Genomic DNA, 14,557 nt, shown 5'->3' on the forward strand with positions numbered 1-14,557 from the left:
AGATAGATAGATAGAAAGATAGATAGATAGATAGATAGATAGATAGATAGATAGAGATAGATGATAGATAAATGGAAGATATAAATATATACAGTACATGCATATATATTATAATAGATATATAGAACAGTCATATTATACATATACTAGAGGCCCAGCACACAATTAAATCGTGCATGTGTAGGGTCCCCTGGGCCTAACCTGCCATCAGGGCCATGTCCGCGGCCCCACAACACCTCGTCCACTCCGTGGACACTGCCGGCGGCCCGCAATGCTCCCAGCTCTCACCCTTCCCCCGTGCACCACCTCCCCTCCGCGGTGGGACCACCTCCACTCACTACCTGGGGACCCGCACTGCACTCCCCACCCCCGCCCGCCCAGCGCCCATCCCCTGCGCCCTCTTTGCCACGCAGCCCCACCCGCCCACCGCCTGACTTGCTGTGCCCTCTTCACCACATGGCCCCCCAACCAGCCCCACACAAGCCCCACCTTGAGGGGCAAGCTGCGAGTCCCGGCCCGCGAGAGGTGTTCCATGCACCTCCTGGTGACCGGTTGTTTGGTCATGACGCCGTTACAGCATCACGACCACAGGCCTTTTATGATATAGATGTGCAATCTGTATCGGTCTCTATTTCTATCTCTTTCCCTTCTTCCTTCTTTGGCTAATTCTTCTTTCTCTTCTTCCCAAGTATTAACTCATACCACCAAGGCTCATTGGACATTATAATCCTCCACTCAGAGAGAGTGAAAATGGATATAAAGGACTTCATTCCTGCCTTTACCTATAGCCATAGACCAATGGTCTAAAGTTTGGGACCTGCCAGAGTACAGGGTGTGGACGATCCTATTTCTCATCAAGGTGAGAGGAAGATCGGGTTGATGCCTCTGTCCCAAAATACCTTGGAGTTTCTAAAAGATAAGACGTGAGAAAAGCAGCACGGCGTGTAGGGAAGAACCCAAGGCCGTGCATCTGGAGCCCGGAATTTGAACGCTGGTTCTCTCAGGACATCAGCAAGTCCTAGGATCTGAAAGTGAGAGAAAATGGAAAGAAACTAACATCTATGGAGTCAGGTCCCTAGTGTGGCCACGTTTGATACACGAGTGTCATTTAGCTGTAGGAGGGGTGATTCTGTTATGCTCACTGCACAGATTGGGGAAACAGAACCCACGAGGAGTGGGAGAGGAGACCCCAGAAATCAGGAGAGGAGAGCCCCAATCCATAACCATACATTTGGCCTCAGTTCTTTTCATCTTTAAAATGAGAAGGTCAACCAGATGGTGACGGTCCCCAACTCTCCGAGCCACACAGCTGGAAAGGGAACCTCAGCTGGAAGAGCCCATGTGAGGAAGCAACAGATGCGTGGCAACAAAGTTGAATGTTGAAAAAGACACGTTTTGTTTTAAAAGGAGCATTAAATCACAGGTAGTTTCCTACCACAGATCTGAAAGCAGAGAGTAGTAAGGATCTGGGTTGAGTGAAAAAGATTTGGTCATGAACGTGACCTTGAAAAGACGTGGAACACAGAACACAGCTGTTCCTTAGATAGGGCACTGGCCAGGGAGGTCTGTTTCTAAACTTTCCCACAGCTGTTTGGGGTCGAGACTCTGATTCCCATTCTACAAGTTAGTATTAGTTGGCCAAGGCTCATACACTTGCCCAATTTCCCATGGCCACAAAGGGCCATGGCCAGGATCGGAACCAAGAGCTCCTCACTCGGCTTCCCTGCTCGTGCCTATGAGCAGAGGCCCTGAACTGCAAAGCTAGTACAACATGAAACCATGAGGCTTCAACATGATGGGTGTTTACTGTTTTCTTAGGTGAGTCACGTCTAGAGGTAAGCAGTCCTGGGCTGTTGGGCAGTCCCACTCCTCGAGGTGCTCAGAGCTCCAGCTCCTCCTGTCTCCCTCCCTCCCTCGTAGTGTCCTCAAATGGGATTTTGTCCCATCGCCTAAAGCAGTGATACCTGTGACCCGGACAGCAGGAGCGACAGAGTGGAGGAAAAGAGGAAATAAACAGCAAGCAACACTTTCCCTTTCCTGGAAGTTGCGAGTTGACTTTCCACCTCTTCCATCAACCAAAACTTGAATCCATGACCAGGTTTGGGACCAGAACGATTTGGATGTGTCATAAGTACTTGCTCTAGGTGGCCATGTGCCCAGCTGACCTCGGGGGTTCTATGCTGAGAAGAAAGGGGAAGTGGGGGGTGGCATAGGCTGTCTCTGCGATGGAGTCCTCAGTGATGGGTTGGATCACTGGCCTCTTGCTTTCCACCACCTATTTGAGTAGGTCCTGCTGGTAGTGTCTAGAGTTGGAGGCAACCTGGACCCTCCCCCCTCCTCTCCCCATCCCCTCCCTCTGAAATGTTGTGAAGAAATAAAAATAAAAGTTGGTTCTGCTTGGGGAATTTTTTCCAAGTGTAACCATGGCAACAGCACTTGGGGCCCGGCCAGCTCCCCTGTCCCTATAAGGGTAGTGAATGGGGCGTAGACAGGCGCCAGTCTTGCGCTTCCAGGTGCTCAAGTTCACAGGAGCGTTTACAAGTGCAAACAGTCTGAGAGGATCCATCTTCATGGCCATCTTCCATGGAAGGGAGCTGGAGCTTCCAAGTTGGGAGTTCTCCCACCGCAGTGTGCGTGTCAGCGTGGGAACGTGGGTGCAAGCACTTGGTTCATGCTGGGGACCCGCTTTTTCTTATTTCCTTTTTTTTTTAAGCACCTGAGATGAAAATGGTCAGGGGACCTCCTAATTTGATGGGCATTGGCCATACGCCTGTGTCATCCCTCCGTGGGCGTGAGAAGAGGTGTCCAAGTCCAGGGCTAATTGCTCTCTGCCCGTCAGTCAGGAAAGCCCTGCGCTTCTACTGGACACACATTCATCTTCATGTCCCTCTCAACAATAACGTCCAAGCGGTGCTGCCTTTTGTGGAGAGACGCTTCCCCAGGGGGCGCACAGAAGAGCCGCCTGGTGTCGGCAGGTGATGAATGGGCCTCCGCAGACAGAACCTGAGCATAACTCTTCCAGGACAGCGACGTGGGAAGCAGCTCCATTCATCTTGTTAGAAAACGGTGCTCTCTGAGGAGCCAACCTGTCCTTCAGTTCCAGGAAGGCTCAGAGACCGGGGAGCATTTGGGGGTGTCCATTTGATGGGGGAACTGGGACCCGGCAAGAGGAAGGCTCAAGCTCCAGCTCACTCGGTGAGGAAGGAGGTCAGGTGGTGGCTGAAGTTTTGCCTCTGCTTCCCAGTCCTGGGGTGTGTTCACTGCACCCCTCACTACCCCTCACAGCCCACTGTTCATTTATCGTGCGCTTAACGATGCATGGGAGCAATCGGGAGCCTGAAATCTCACCGCTGCCTGGGGGCGGAGGCACCCCTCGGTGATGACATATTTATTGGCTTGCTTTGTTCCTTCAGAGAAACTGAAAAGACCAGATTAACCAGGGCGGGCTACCATCCATCATGCATGAACTACAAATGTTAGTCGTTTGAATGAAATAGAGGCTTCTTCTCGCCCGCATCACAATCCCATGTGGATCAGAGGAGGTCTTTTTCCAAACGCTCTCCTTTTGCCCCATGGCATCTATTGTTCCTCAGGGCTTCGGGGTCCTCTGCCTCTGGCCAGCCCCGAGGCAGGAACCAGAGTGTGGAGTGCCCAGCGGGCCAGCCTGTCTCCACTCATGAGACAGTACAAATGGCTGCTGGAAGGGCCTGAGCAACCTGTGGGACCTACAGGGGATGTAATCCTGCCGGGACAGAAGGTATTATTAGTGCCTCAGGGTGGTGACAGCTGCTAGTCCCACCACCAGGGGACGTTGGCACTGGTGGCAGGCAGGATTCAGCCCCTCCTATCTCAGATCTCCTGGAGATTAGCTTTGACTAATTAACACCCCCCCACCCCCCACGCACAGGTCCTAGGCAACTTCCAGAAAGCTGTGTTTCCACCCAGCCAAACTTTCATTCATTTACACATCCCACCCCACAGAAGACTGGGGACTGGGGACACATGCACAGCTATGAATTCTGTATTTCTGCATGGCAAGAGAATTCAGGGTAAAAGAACAACATTTTCAAAAAAAACGATGAAGCCAGATCCAGATGTAGAAATACCTGTCAGACCACACTCCCTGGACACAGCCAGATATTTGCCCTGAGGTTCTTAGCAGCCAGGGAGGAGGGAAAATAGAATCTCTCCTGGGATTGGTGGTTTCCATTAAATCAAAGCAAACCAATTGCTAAGAAGCACACCGCTTCTGGTGCGGGGACCTGCTGGGAATGTCTCACATATGTGCTAATATAAGGAATGTGATAAGAACATTTCCTGCATATAATGTTCCTCATGTAGACTAACAGCATGACACTGGGGTGCAATTTAGGGAAATGAAGTCTAGGAGGAAGGAAAAAAAAACCTGCAGGCCACGTGACCATCCTCCCTCAGTGGTTTTGCATAGTCTGAGGGTAAAATGTCAGCCACAGGACAGTGAGCGCCCTCCATGACCTTCAGGCAACCTTTACAACACAAGCCCAGGTGAGGAAGTGCAGTGCTGAGAAGCCTCCACTGAACAATATTCACTCAACAAACGCCTATCAAGAATTCACCTGATCGCCTGGCCAGTGTGGCTCAGTGGTTGAGCAGCAACCCATGAACCAGGAGGTCACAGTTCAATTCCCGGTCAAGGCACCTGCCCAGGTTTCGGGCTCAGTCCTCAGTAAGGGGGTGTGCAGGAGGCAGCCAATCAATGATTCTCTCTCATCATTAATGTTTCTATCCCTCTCTCCCTCTCTCTGAAATCAATTTATTTTTCTTAAAAAAGTCACCTGGTCATATTGAGCCTTATGCCTGGAACTGGAGATAGATGAATGAATAGATATGACCCGCTCTCAAAATATGGGGGTACAGTCTGTTTAAGGAGACAGAGAAATGCAAAGGTGCCCTAACCGGTTTGGCTCAGTGGATAGAGCATCAGCCTGCGGACTCAAGGGTCCCAGGTTCGATTCCAGTCAAGGGCATGTACCTTGGTTGCGGGCACATCCCCAGTGGGGAGTGTGCATCGCTGTTTCTCTCTCATCGACGTTTCTAACTCTCTATCCCTCACCCTTCCTCTCTGTAAAAAATCAATAAAATATATTTTTTTAAAAAGAAAGAAATGCAAAGGTAACGTGTGCCCTCGGGAGAGAGGGAAGAGGAAACCTGCCCCTCTATGAACTGAGTCATGGTTTGGGGGAACTTGATGGGGGTGGGAGGTGCCTGCCTCTTTCCCTGAGGATGTTAACCTGCCGTGGAAACCGTGAGGCTTCTTGGTTTGGATTTGATTCCTTCCCTTCCTTTCCATCGCCCCTGTTTTGCAAGAGCAGCAGAAAGAGTGAGAAGGACAGCAATATGCACTTCATTGGGAGCAATTACCGTCCAGAAAAATTAATTGAAATAAGCACAGGATTTCTGGAGAAAACCCAGGCGCATTAACCTTGGGTCTGTTTTTGTTGGCAGGCCAGCACCAGCCCATCCCTGAGCCTCCCCTGGACTGCGTAAGTCAGCCACTCCCCTCTCCTCTTTCTCCCTCTTTGATATTTACAAAATAACTGGCTTTTTCCAAGGCGCGTGGTGTATTGAAAACAAAGAGAAAAGAATTTTAAATGTATAATTTATTGGCAGGGAAAATTGTAGTTCCATTGTTGGGTATAAAACTGTATGCCAGTTTCTCAGCTATAAAAGGGAGATGGAAATTAATTTACACGGCCACTGCGAAGACTGGATGAATTGAAAATACCAACACGCACAGTGCTGGCAAGTGTGTGATGAGGAAGACACTTCCTCCCACTCATGGCGAAATGTTCAAGTAGAATGAACATTCTGGAAAGCAATTTCATAATATTAACCAGGCAACAGAAAAGTGTCCATTTCCTTTGGCCCAATAATTCTATGGTTGGGAATTTAAACTAAGAAACTAAGCCAAAATTTGGATTAATATTTAAACACACTCATTTATATTTTATAATGATATATCTTAAATGGCAGCACATTGGAATCATGCTAAGTATTCAGTAATATAAGCATAGTTAAATATATTATATTCTCAGTATGAAGCCATTAATAATATTTGCAAAGAATTCTAATGACTAGGGAAACATTATGTTATGTTTATAATATAACTCAGCTAATATTTATAAGTAATTTTGTTGTTAAATTGTATATGTATACCGGTATTATTTAAATAGTTCCAACCACCATATCTGTATATGATAGATGGAATAGATTGGATGGATGGATGGATGGATACATAGGTAGTTAGGTAGGTAGATAGATAGATAGAGAGATAGATAGATAGACAGACAGACAGAATCTGCCTATAAAATCATTGGTTCTTTCCTGTTTAAAAACTTTTAATCTAATTAAAGTTATGGAACTTCACTTCAGGACACACACACAATCAATCAGACAGTCACAAATAATTTCCCTCTGAGATGGGACGGTAGATAATAAATAGGTTAATAGGTAAAATAGATTTAACTTCCTATAATTAAAACAAAACTCTGTCTCCCTTCCCAGAAAGTTATAAACCTGACTATTTCTACCCAGTTCTGTGGGCAAGACTCTCGGGGTCTAGGGCAGATCCTCCCAGACAGGGGGAGGGGGTGGTGGCTACTGTCCCCCCTACCCCCACCCCAAGTCCCCACATGCTCTGCCCCCGTGATCCAGCAAGGCAACTGGTCAGAGATGGACTCCGCTCTCACCTCCCCAGTTCTCCCAGCAGGTCCAGGACTCCCCCAAAGCGGCTGCTCTCTGTGGGTGTCTAGGTGTTGGCCACATAGTATATAGTATAAATGGCGCCCTTGCACAAATGCTCATCTGTCAAGTCCCCAAAGGAGCCGCATGCCTGTGCTCCAGCCCAGACCTCACTTCCACGTGCGGTTCCTGAGAACAGCCGCTCAGCTTTCCCCTTCACCGGGTCACCTGGGAAACCTCCGGCAAACCTGCTTCCCCCGGCGCTCTGCTGTACCTACTCTCAGCACATCCACGGGAGGGAAGGGACCTGGTGTGTTGTGGGTAGGTGCAAAGTAGAACCTTTACATGTGTTGTAGTGTAACCCCATCTTACAAAGGACGCCTCTAAAAAAGGTCGAATTATGGAGTCATTTATTAAAAGCCGGCGGCATACGAGGGAGCAAAAGCGCTCCAAGACCTCGCAGCCCCGAACAGCTCGCCACTTCTGGTTTATATGCAGAATATCACAAAAGTATCAATTACATCTTTGGGTCTGGAATGAGGGACCTGTTTCTCGAAAAAGCATTTTTACAGAAGCAGAATTTGAGCAACTTAGTTATCTAAAGTATCTGCGAATCACTGAATCAACAGAAACACATTATCTGGGACCACCGGGGCAATTTAGAATAATTGTGCTGTCCAGATTCCGGGACCACAGATAAACTCAGTTATCTGTAGCTACTGAGACACTTTAGGATCACTATCTGTCCTGGGTCCCGGAGGAATGTGCTTCGATGACCAGTGAGATCACAATCCATGGGATATTCAAACCACCATCAATGGAGTTTTCAATCATACCTAAGTTCAGAAAATCAAAATAACTTTTAAATGAGTACAGAACCCCAAACAGCAAGGTTAAAATATTAAACAGCAATTTTTACCCAAGGATGGCTGCTACCATACTTCACATGCACTGGGCTCAGCTGGATACAACCGAATAGGGCAGCTTCGCCGCCTCCAATCTACAGATGGAGTGTCTGAGCCAGGGAGGAACCCTGACCTCCGGGTTCCTGCGTGGGTCGATGCTCAACCACTGAGCCACCCCAGCCGAGCAAACGTTCTTCATTTTGAAGGACAAATCAGGGAATGTGCACAAAAATGTCTTGTGGCTGGGCCTGTTACTCCTGGCCATGGCCATCTGGCATCTTAGGAGAAACTTTAGGACGGCAAAGATTGTCCCAGTGTGTGTCACAGCTGCCTCTCCCAGCTGCCAGCCCCCTCCCAGCCCAACAGTGTGTGTGACCTGAAGCCACCCACATCCGGAGGCAGGTGCTCAAAGGAGACAGTAGACAGAGAGGGACTCGGCCTCGCAGGGCCACCTTCCCCTTTCATCTGGAGACGACCCCGTCACATCCTCCTGAGCTCCTGGCATCACGCGACACTCCGCTCAGACCTCTCCAAGCTGCAGCACGACTGACCAGTGTGGCCCTTGGGTTCTCTCTCGGGCCCAAGCAAAGACAAAAGCCATTTCCTCACTGAGACCAAGTGGAGCGTTCTGAGGCCCAGCGAGGAAAGGGACCGCTTGGCGGCTCTGTGACGCACAGAGGGCCACTGCGAGGAGTTTCCCCGCTCACGTGTGGCACAGCGCTGGCTGCAGGTCCCGTCGCACGGTGCACATCCAGGGTTCCTCCGATGGCGCTTACAGGATTGGGGGCTGGTACCCAATGCTGCCATTCCTGGGGTTCTGACTGGGAGCTCATTACGGTGTCTAGAAATGCAACTGAAATTTGTACAATGTAGGAACCCCTTTCACGTCCTGTGTGGTTCAGGGTTCCGGTTCAGGGTTCGGGTTCTGGAGAAGGCCGCACACAAATGAAAAGAGACTTAGGAAAGTATTAATTTGGGAATATTGGGGGCCGGGTGGGAGCCCACCTCTAGGGGGAGGACTACCACCCCGCTCTGGCTTTGCTATCCCTTTTATTAAGGTTCTGGGATACACTCATATCCTTTAGGCAGGAAATTCCAATAACAGTCAATCAGCAAGCATTTACATAAGAGTAACAGGTGGAGGCTGCTTCAACTACCAATGTCTCAGCTAAACAGTGAGTGATTAGCTCCGACCTTTCAGAGCATTTAAGGTTGACCAGCCTTCCGGATTCCCTTTCCACATCTCTCTATTAGTGGGACAATGATCGGTTTCCGGCAGTACAACAGTTCTGTAACTTGACACCTTGATAAATTGTTTATTCTAATAATTTTTAGGGGGTTCCCTGCATATAAGATCATGGCACCTGCAAATAGATCCCCTTTCTGCGTTTAAGGGCTTAGGTAACCCAAAATGATCTCTCTATTTCAAAGACAGCCCATTAGTCATCTTTTTTTTTTTTTTTTTTTTTTTTGATCCTCACTTGAGGATATTTTTTCATTGATTTTTAGAGAGAGAGGGAGAGAGAGGGAAAGACAGAGAGAAACATCAATGTGAGAGAAACACATCTATTGGTTGCCCCCTGCATGCACCCTGACCAGGTCCCGGGCCAGGGAGGAGCCTGCAACCCAACCAGAATCGAACCTGGAACCCTTCGCTCCACAGCCTGACACTCTCCAGGGGTCCTCACACTTTTTTAAACAGGGGGCCAGTTCACTGTCCCTCAGACAGTTGGAGGGCCGGACTATAGTTTTAAAAAAAACTATGAACAAATTCCTATGCGCACTGCAGGCCCGGGACAAGTCGGCTGCTAAGCAGGACAGGCAGCGGCACCCGGCGGGCTGGATAAATGTCCTCGGCGGGCCGCATGTGGCCCATGGGCCGTAGTTTGAGGACCCTGCCACTGAGCCAAGCCCGCTAGAGCCCATGTGTCATCTTAATCACACCTGCAGTGCCCGGATAGTTGTCTGACTGAATAACAGGGATGGGAATACTGGGGGACATCATCAGAATGCTGCCTGCTCTAGAATTTCCCTGCCCCAGAGCCCACACTCTTAGCTCCCATCTCAGAGAACCTATCCCACTCCCCTCGCCAGCCCTGCAGCCTGCCATCTTTATCACCATTGTACTTTTCCTGACTTACTCGAATGTTCCCTCCTGCTCAGGAAAGGAACTCCCCCACAGACCCCAATGGAGCAGAGGGCCACAGGGATGACGACTATGAAGACCCCAATGTTCACATGGCAGAGGCTTGGCAATGGATGAAAATCCTACCCGCCCGGCCCATCAAGGAATCTGAATATGCAGGTAACGGCCGGGTCTGAAATCTGAAAATGCACGTGTTGCGATGTCGCACAGAAGTTAAAGCTTCGGGCTCTGCATTGAGTAACCGCGGGTTCAAATCCTGCCTCCGTGGCCTTCAGGAGGTGGGACCTTGAGCAAGTCTCTCAGACTCTTCTTCCCTGTTTGAATGGGGATCATCATCATAGAACTTATTCCAGAGAGTTCTGCGGAGGATGCCACGTAGGATGTATGTGGAGTTCTCATGAGAGGACTTGGCAGAAGCAGAACTCTGTAACTACTGGGGGTTTTGTTGCTGTTGTTGTTGTTTTAGTATATTTTTATTGATTTCAGAGAGGGAGAGAGAAATAGAAACATCAGTGATGAGAGAGAATCATGGACCGGCTGCCTCCTGCATGCCCTCCACTGGGGATCAAGCCTGCAACCCAGTCATGTGCCCTGACTGAGAATCAAACCAGTGGCCTCCTGGTTCATAGATGGATGCTCACCCACTGAGCCACACTGGCTGGCTGTAACTACTGGCTTTTATCATCATAGCGCTCTTCCTGAGCCCTAGAGCCACTGGGGAGCATGGCAGGGGGCAGGCAGCCAGAGATGCCTGCATGGAGGGGCAGAGAGTGACAGGAAAAATTTGCACTGGGCGGATCCATTTGGCAGGTGGCCAGCATTGGAGCAGCCCCAGAGCATGGCAGAAAAGCCCACCTTCCTCAGAGTGAGGAAGACCTAACTTCACACCCACGTTGCCTCTCTCTAACTGGGGCACCCCGGGCAGCTCCAGCGAGTTCTCTGAACCTTCCATGTGGCACACTTCTGGGAGGCAACGAGGATGGGTTGGGTTGTCTGAGGGCCCAAACCACTGAAAGGATTCTACGGGAAGTTCTTTTGAAGAGACTCACCTTGTAAATAAGGATGCTATTCCTTGGTTCACTCTCTCAACAGGCATTTACTGAGTACCTACTGTGTGACATTTACCATGTTGGGACTGACCAAGGGGCACAAAGATAAACAAAACATAATCCATGTCCTCAGGGAGGTCACAATCTAGTGGTAGAAACAGAAAGGTCAACAGATAAATCCAATCGATAAGTTAAGTGTATAAAATAGAAGAGTGTGGGAGCTAGAAAGACCTTCAAAGGGTGTGACACAGCCCAGGCCTGAGAGGATGAGAAGAATTCGCAGGGGGTGAGAATGAGGGTGTTTTAGTCCAGACTTTGGCGTTTACGTGTACGGACCAAGCAGAGGAATTTCTCCTCTCCCTGCCTCCGTCTCCTTCGTCTGTGAAGGGGGAGTGCAATTGCTTGCCTCACACATTTGTTCGGGTGACTCAATGAGTTTGCAGATGCGCAAAAGTTTTATAAATTGTGCTGAGCGATGGAACGGATGAGTAATTTTTACTCTTTTCACAGATACACGCTATTTCAAGGGTGTGATGGACACTCCCCTTTCCTCAGGTGCCAAGATTTCTATCCCTGCCGAGGGGCAAACCTGGACCACACAGGAAGAAGTGAGTAAAGGTCAACTGTGTGACCACGTGAACCAAACACGTGTGGGGCACTTCCTGGCAGCCAGGAGCTCATCTCTCATTCCCGAGGCATCTTGTGAGGAATGAGCCGGGCAGGGTCCTATGACTGGTGGGACCGTGGTCCCGTGGGAGGGAGGAGAGAAGACATTTGCTGAGGATATTCTGTGAGCCAGGCATCAGGTTTCCACATGCATTCTCCAAAGTTCACCCCATTCTCCAGAAGCAGGATTTGAACCAGGACCACTTGGGTAATAACATACCATTTTGCCCAGATTCTTGGCCCAAAACAGAAATAAAAATCCCTGCCATGCTTACTTCAAAGGCTGTTTGGAAACTACAAAGATAATCTTACGAAAATATTTTGTAAATGCAAATGCTCTAAACACATATATAGAACGTTATTTTTAATAACACTTTTGCTAATGTTTCATTTTCTTAATGCATAAAATACAAATTAATCACCCCTGGGGTTGCAGGGTTCTCGGTCCTAATGTGTGGGTGTATTTCCTAACAGTATTTTCTATGCAGACATTTTATGCAAGGGAGTTCTTGTTGTATAATATACACATGATTTCCTTCTTTTTACCTTATATTCTGGCCTGCGGGGATCGAGCTGAAACCGGCTCTCTGACATCCCCCGAGGGGTCCCGGATTGCAAAGAGGGTGCAGGCCAGGCCAAGGGACCCTACTGGTGCACAATCGGGGCCGGGGAGGGACCGCAGGAGTGCTCCAGGGTATGTCCGGCCCATCTTGTCTTAACCAGTCTTGATCAGGGCCAATTGGGGCTGGCCGGCGAGGCAGGGACCATGAGAGGGCTCCAGATGTGCCCGGCCCGTCTAGCCTGGTCCCGATGGACCAGACCCCAGTAGCAAGCTAACCTCCTGGTCAAACAAAAGGTCGGACACTTAGCATATTAGGCTTTTATTATATAAGATTGCCCATGTGATGAACATTAATAAGCATAATCTTTAGAGATATACCCCATTATGGAATTTTTCATTATTTTCCTTAACCATGGAGGGAAAACATTTTAAAAGCTTTTGGTACCTATTGTGAAATCTCAAAACGTATTTAATTTACCCACCCAGCAGCTCTATATGGGAATGGCCACCTCATAGAACCAAGACTGGCTATTACTTTTAAAATTATCTTTAAGTGATTTCACTGTTCTTTTTTTTTTATTATTGTGTCACATTTATTGGTGAGTGTGAACATGCTTTTGAATATAGCACATTCTTCCTTGTGCATTATTTTTTCACATTGTTCATCTATTTCACTTGAGGGCTTCTGTTAATATTGACAAGAAAAGGAAATCACAAATTTTACCAATGTCATTTACACAGAACACACCCAAGAGAGACTGGGAGAGCAAGTTGAGGGGTAAAATACTGAACACTTCCTCTTCACACAGGCACCATGCTCAACACTTTAATCATTCACTCAACAAATTCACTCAAGAAATATGTGTTGAGTGCCTGCCATGTACCAGACACAATTATAGGCTCTGGTATGAGAGTCCCTGTGCTCATGAAATTTACATGCTAGTGGAGGAGTTCATTCATAAATGAATAAGCACTAGACCGTCAAACAATATGTCAAGTGGTAAGTGCTTTAAAAAATAATTAAAGCCCAGCCAGTGTGGCTCAGTGGTTGAGCATCGACCTATGAACCAGGAGGTCAGGGTTTGATGCCTCGTCAGGGCACATGCCTGGGTTGTGGGCTCAGTCCCCAGCGCGGGGTGTGCAGGAGGCAGCTGATCAATGATTCTCTCTCATCATTAATATTTCTATCTTTCTCTCCCTTTCCATTCCTCTCTGAAAGCAATAAAAATGTATTTTAAAAAAATAAAAATTATTAAAGACAAGTATGGAAAGTTATGGAAGATCTTTCTGAGCAGAGGTTGGAATGAATAGTGACATTTAATCCTCAAAATAACTTAGCAAGATGAGCATTATAATCCCTGTTAACAGCTCCGACTTCTATGAGCTCTGTCGGTTTGGGCCAGTTACCCTCTCTGAGGCTTTATAGCTCAGCTCCAGATCCCATGACTGTTAGGCTAATACATACAGAACACAGGGAAGGCTGCAAGCTAAGGGTGCAAGAAGAACATTGAAATAAGCCTCCAGAGGGCATGTATGGGAGTGGGGTGGGGGGGGGGGGGCAATGGTAAGATATGTACACATATAATACCTTAATAAAAAAAAAGAAAGAAAGAAGCCTCCAGCACCCCAGCCTCCACAGGGTAACCTTGGAGGAATTAGAAGCTGATGGTGCAATGAAAGAAGCCATAGCAACAACAAACCCCAAACCATGCTCAACTCCCGACTAGGCTGACCAGCTGAAGAGCCACACACCCTTTTCAAGCATAAATATGGCAGTTCAATGTTCCACAGAGGGCAGAGGTGGACATTGGATATCCAAGATAAGAGGTAACAGGGGACCAATGACCCCTCCTATCCATCCACCTTGGCCACCCCAACTTGATGCCAATAAAAGAGGAACACTAAGACCCTGTGTTAGTCAGGGTTGTCTAGAAACATAGAAGAGAGAGAGAGAGAGACGAGAGAGAGACGAGACAGAGAGAGAGAGGAGAGAGAGAGACGAGAGAGACGAGATACACATACACATCTCAATAAAATAGCGGCTATCGAGGCTAACTCCAAGCTCTGCCGTCTGCACACTGGAGGGAGACCCAGGATAGCCAGTGGTGGAAGCTGCCGTCTGAGTCCAAAGGTCTGAGAACCAAGAGAGTCAATGGTGTCAATCCCAGTTGAGGGCAGGAGGAAACCAGTGTCCCAGCTCAAATAGTCAGGCCGAGATCAAATTATCCTTTCCTCTGCCTCTTAATTCTATCCAGCCCCCAGACTGGTGGAGGCCCACCTGCACTGGGAAGGGCCCTCTGCTTTATTCGGTCTACTGATTTGATTTAAATGCCCATCTCCTCTGCCAACAGCCTCACAGACACACCCAGAAGTAACAGGTAATCCAATAACTGAGGCCCTGTCAAGTTAACATAAAAGTAACCATCATAGACCCCACGATTGACAGGCTTAAAGGTTTTCAAAGGCACTGGGCACTATTATGATGTATTCGTCATCTTCTTCACCCTCA

The 14,557-nt window shown here is 48.3% G+C and overlaps 1 protein-coding gene across 1 annotated transcript in view; it reads left to right on the forward strand.

Annotated features, from left to right (window-relative positions):
- The window catches only part of CLNK (cytokine dependent hematopoietic cell linker), a gene marked incomplete at its 5' end in the record, with an annotated part of 90,490 nt that overhangs the window by 16,200 nt on the left and 59,733 nt on the right, over window positions 1-14,557 (forward strand). Inside the window, 3 exons of the mRNA XM_080656097.1 lie at window positions 5,485-5,522; window positions 9,789-9,930; window positions 11,331-11,428. Coding sequence (XP_080512223.1) covers window positions 5,485-5,522; window positions 9,789-9,930; window positions 11,331-11,428 — 278 coding nt within the window. The remainder of the gene's footprint in view (window positions 1-5,484; window positions 5,523-9,788; window positions 9,931-11,330; window positions 11,429-14,557) is intronic.

This window comes from Plecotus auritus (genome assembly GCF_963455305.1).
Source record: "Plecotus auritus genome assembly, chromosome: 1".
In the NCBI taxonomy this organism is placed as follows: domain Eukaryota; kingdom Metazoa; phylum Chordata; class Mammalia; order Chiroptera; family Vespertilionidae; genus Plecotus; species Plecotus auritus.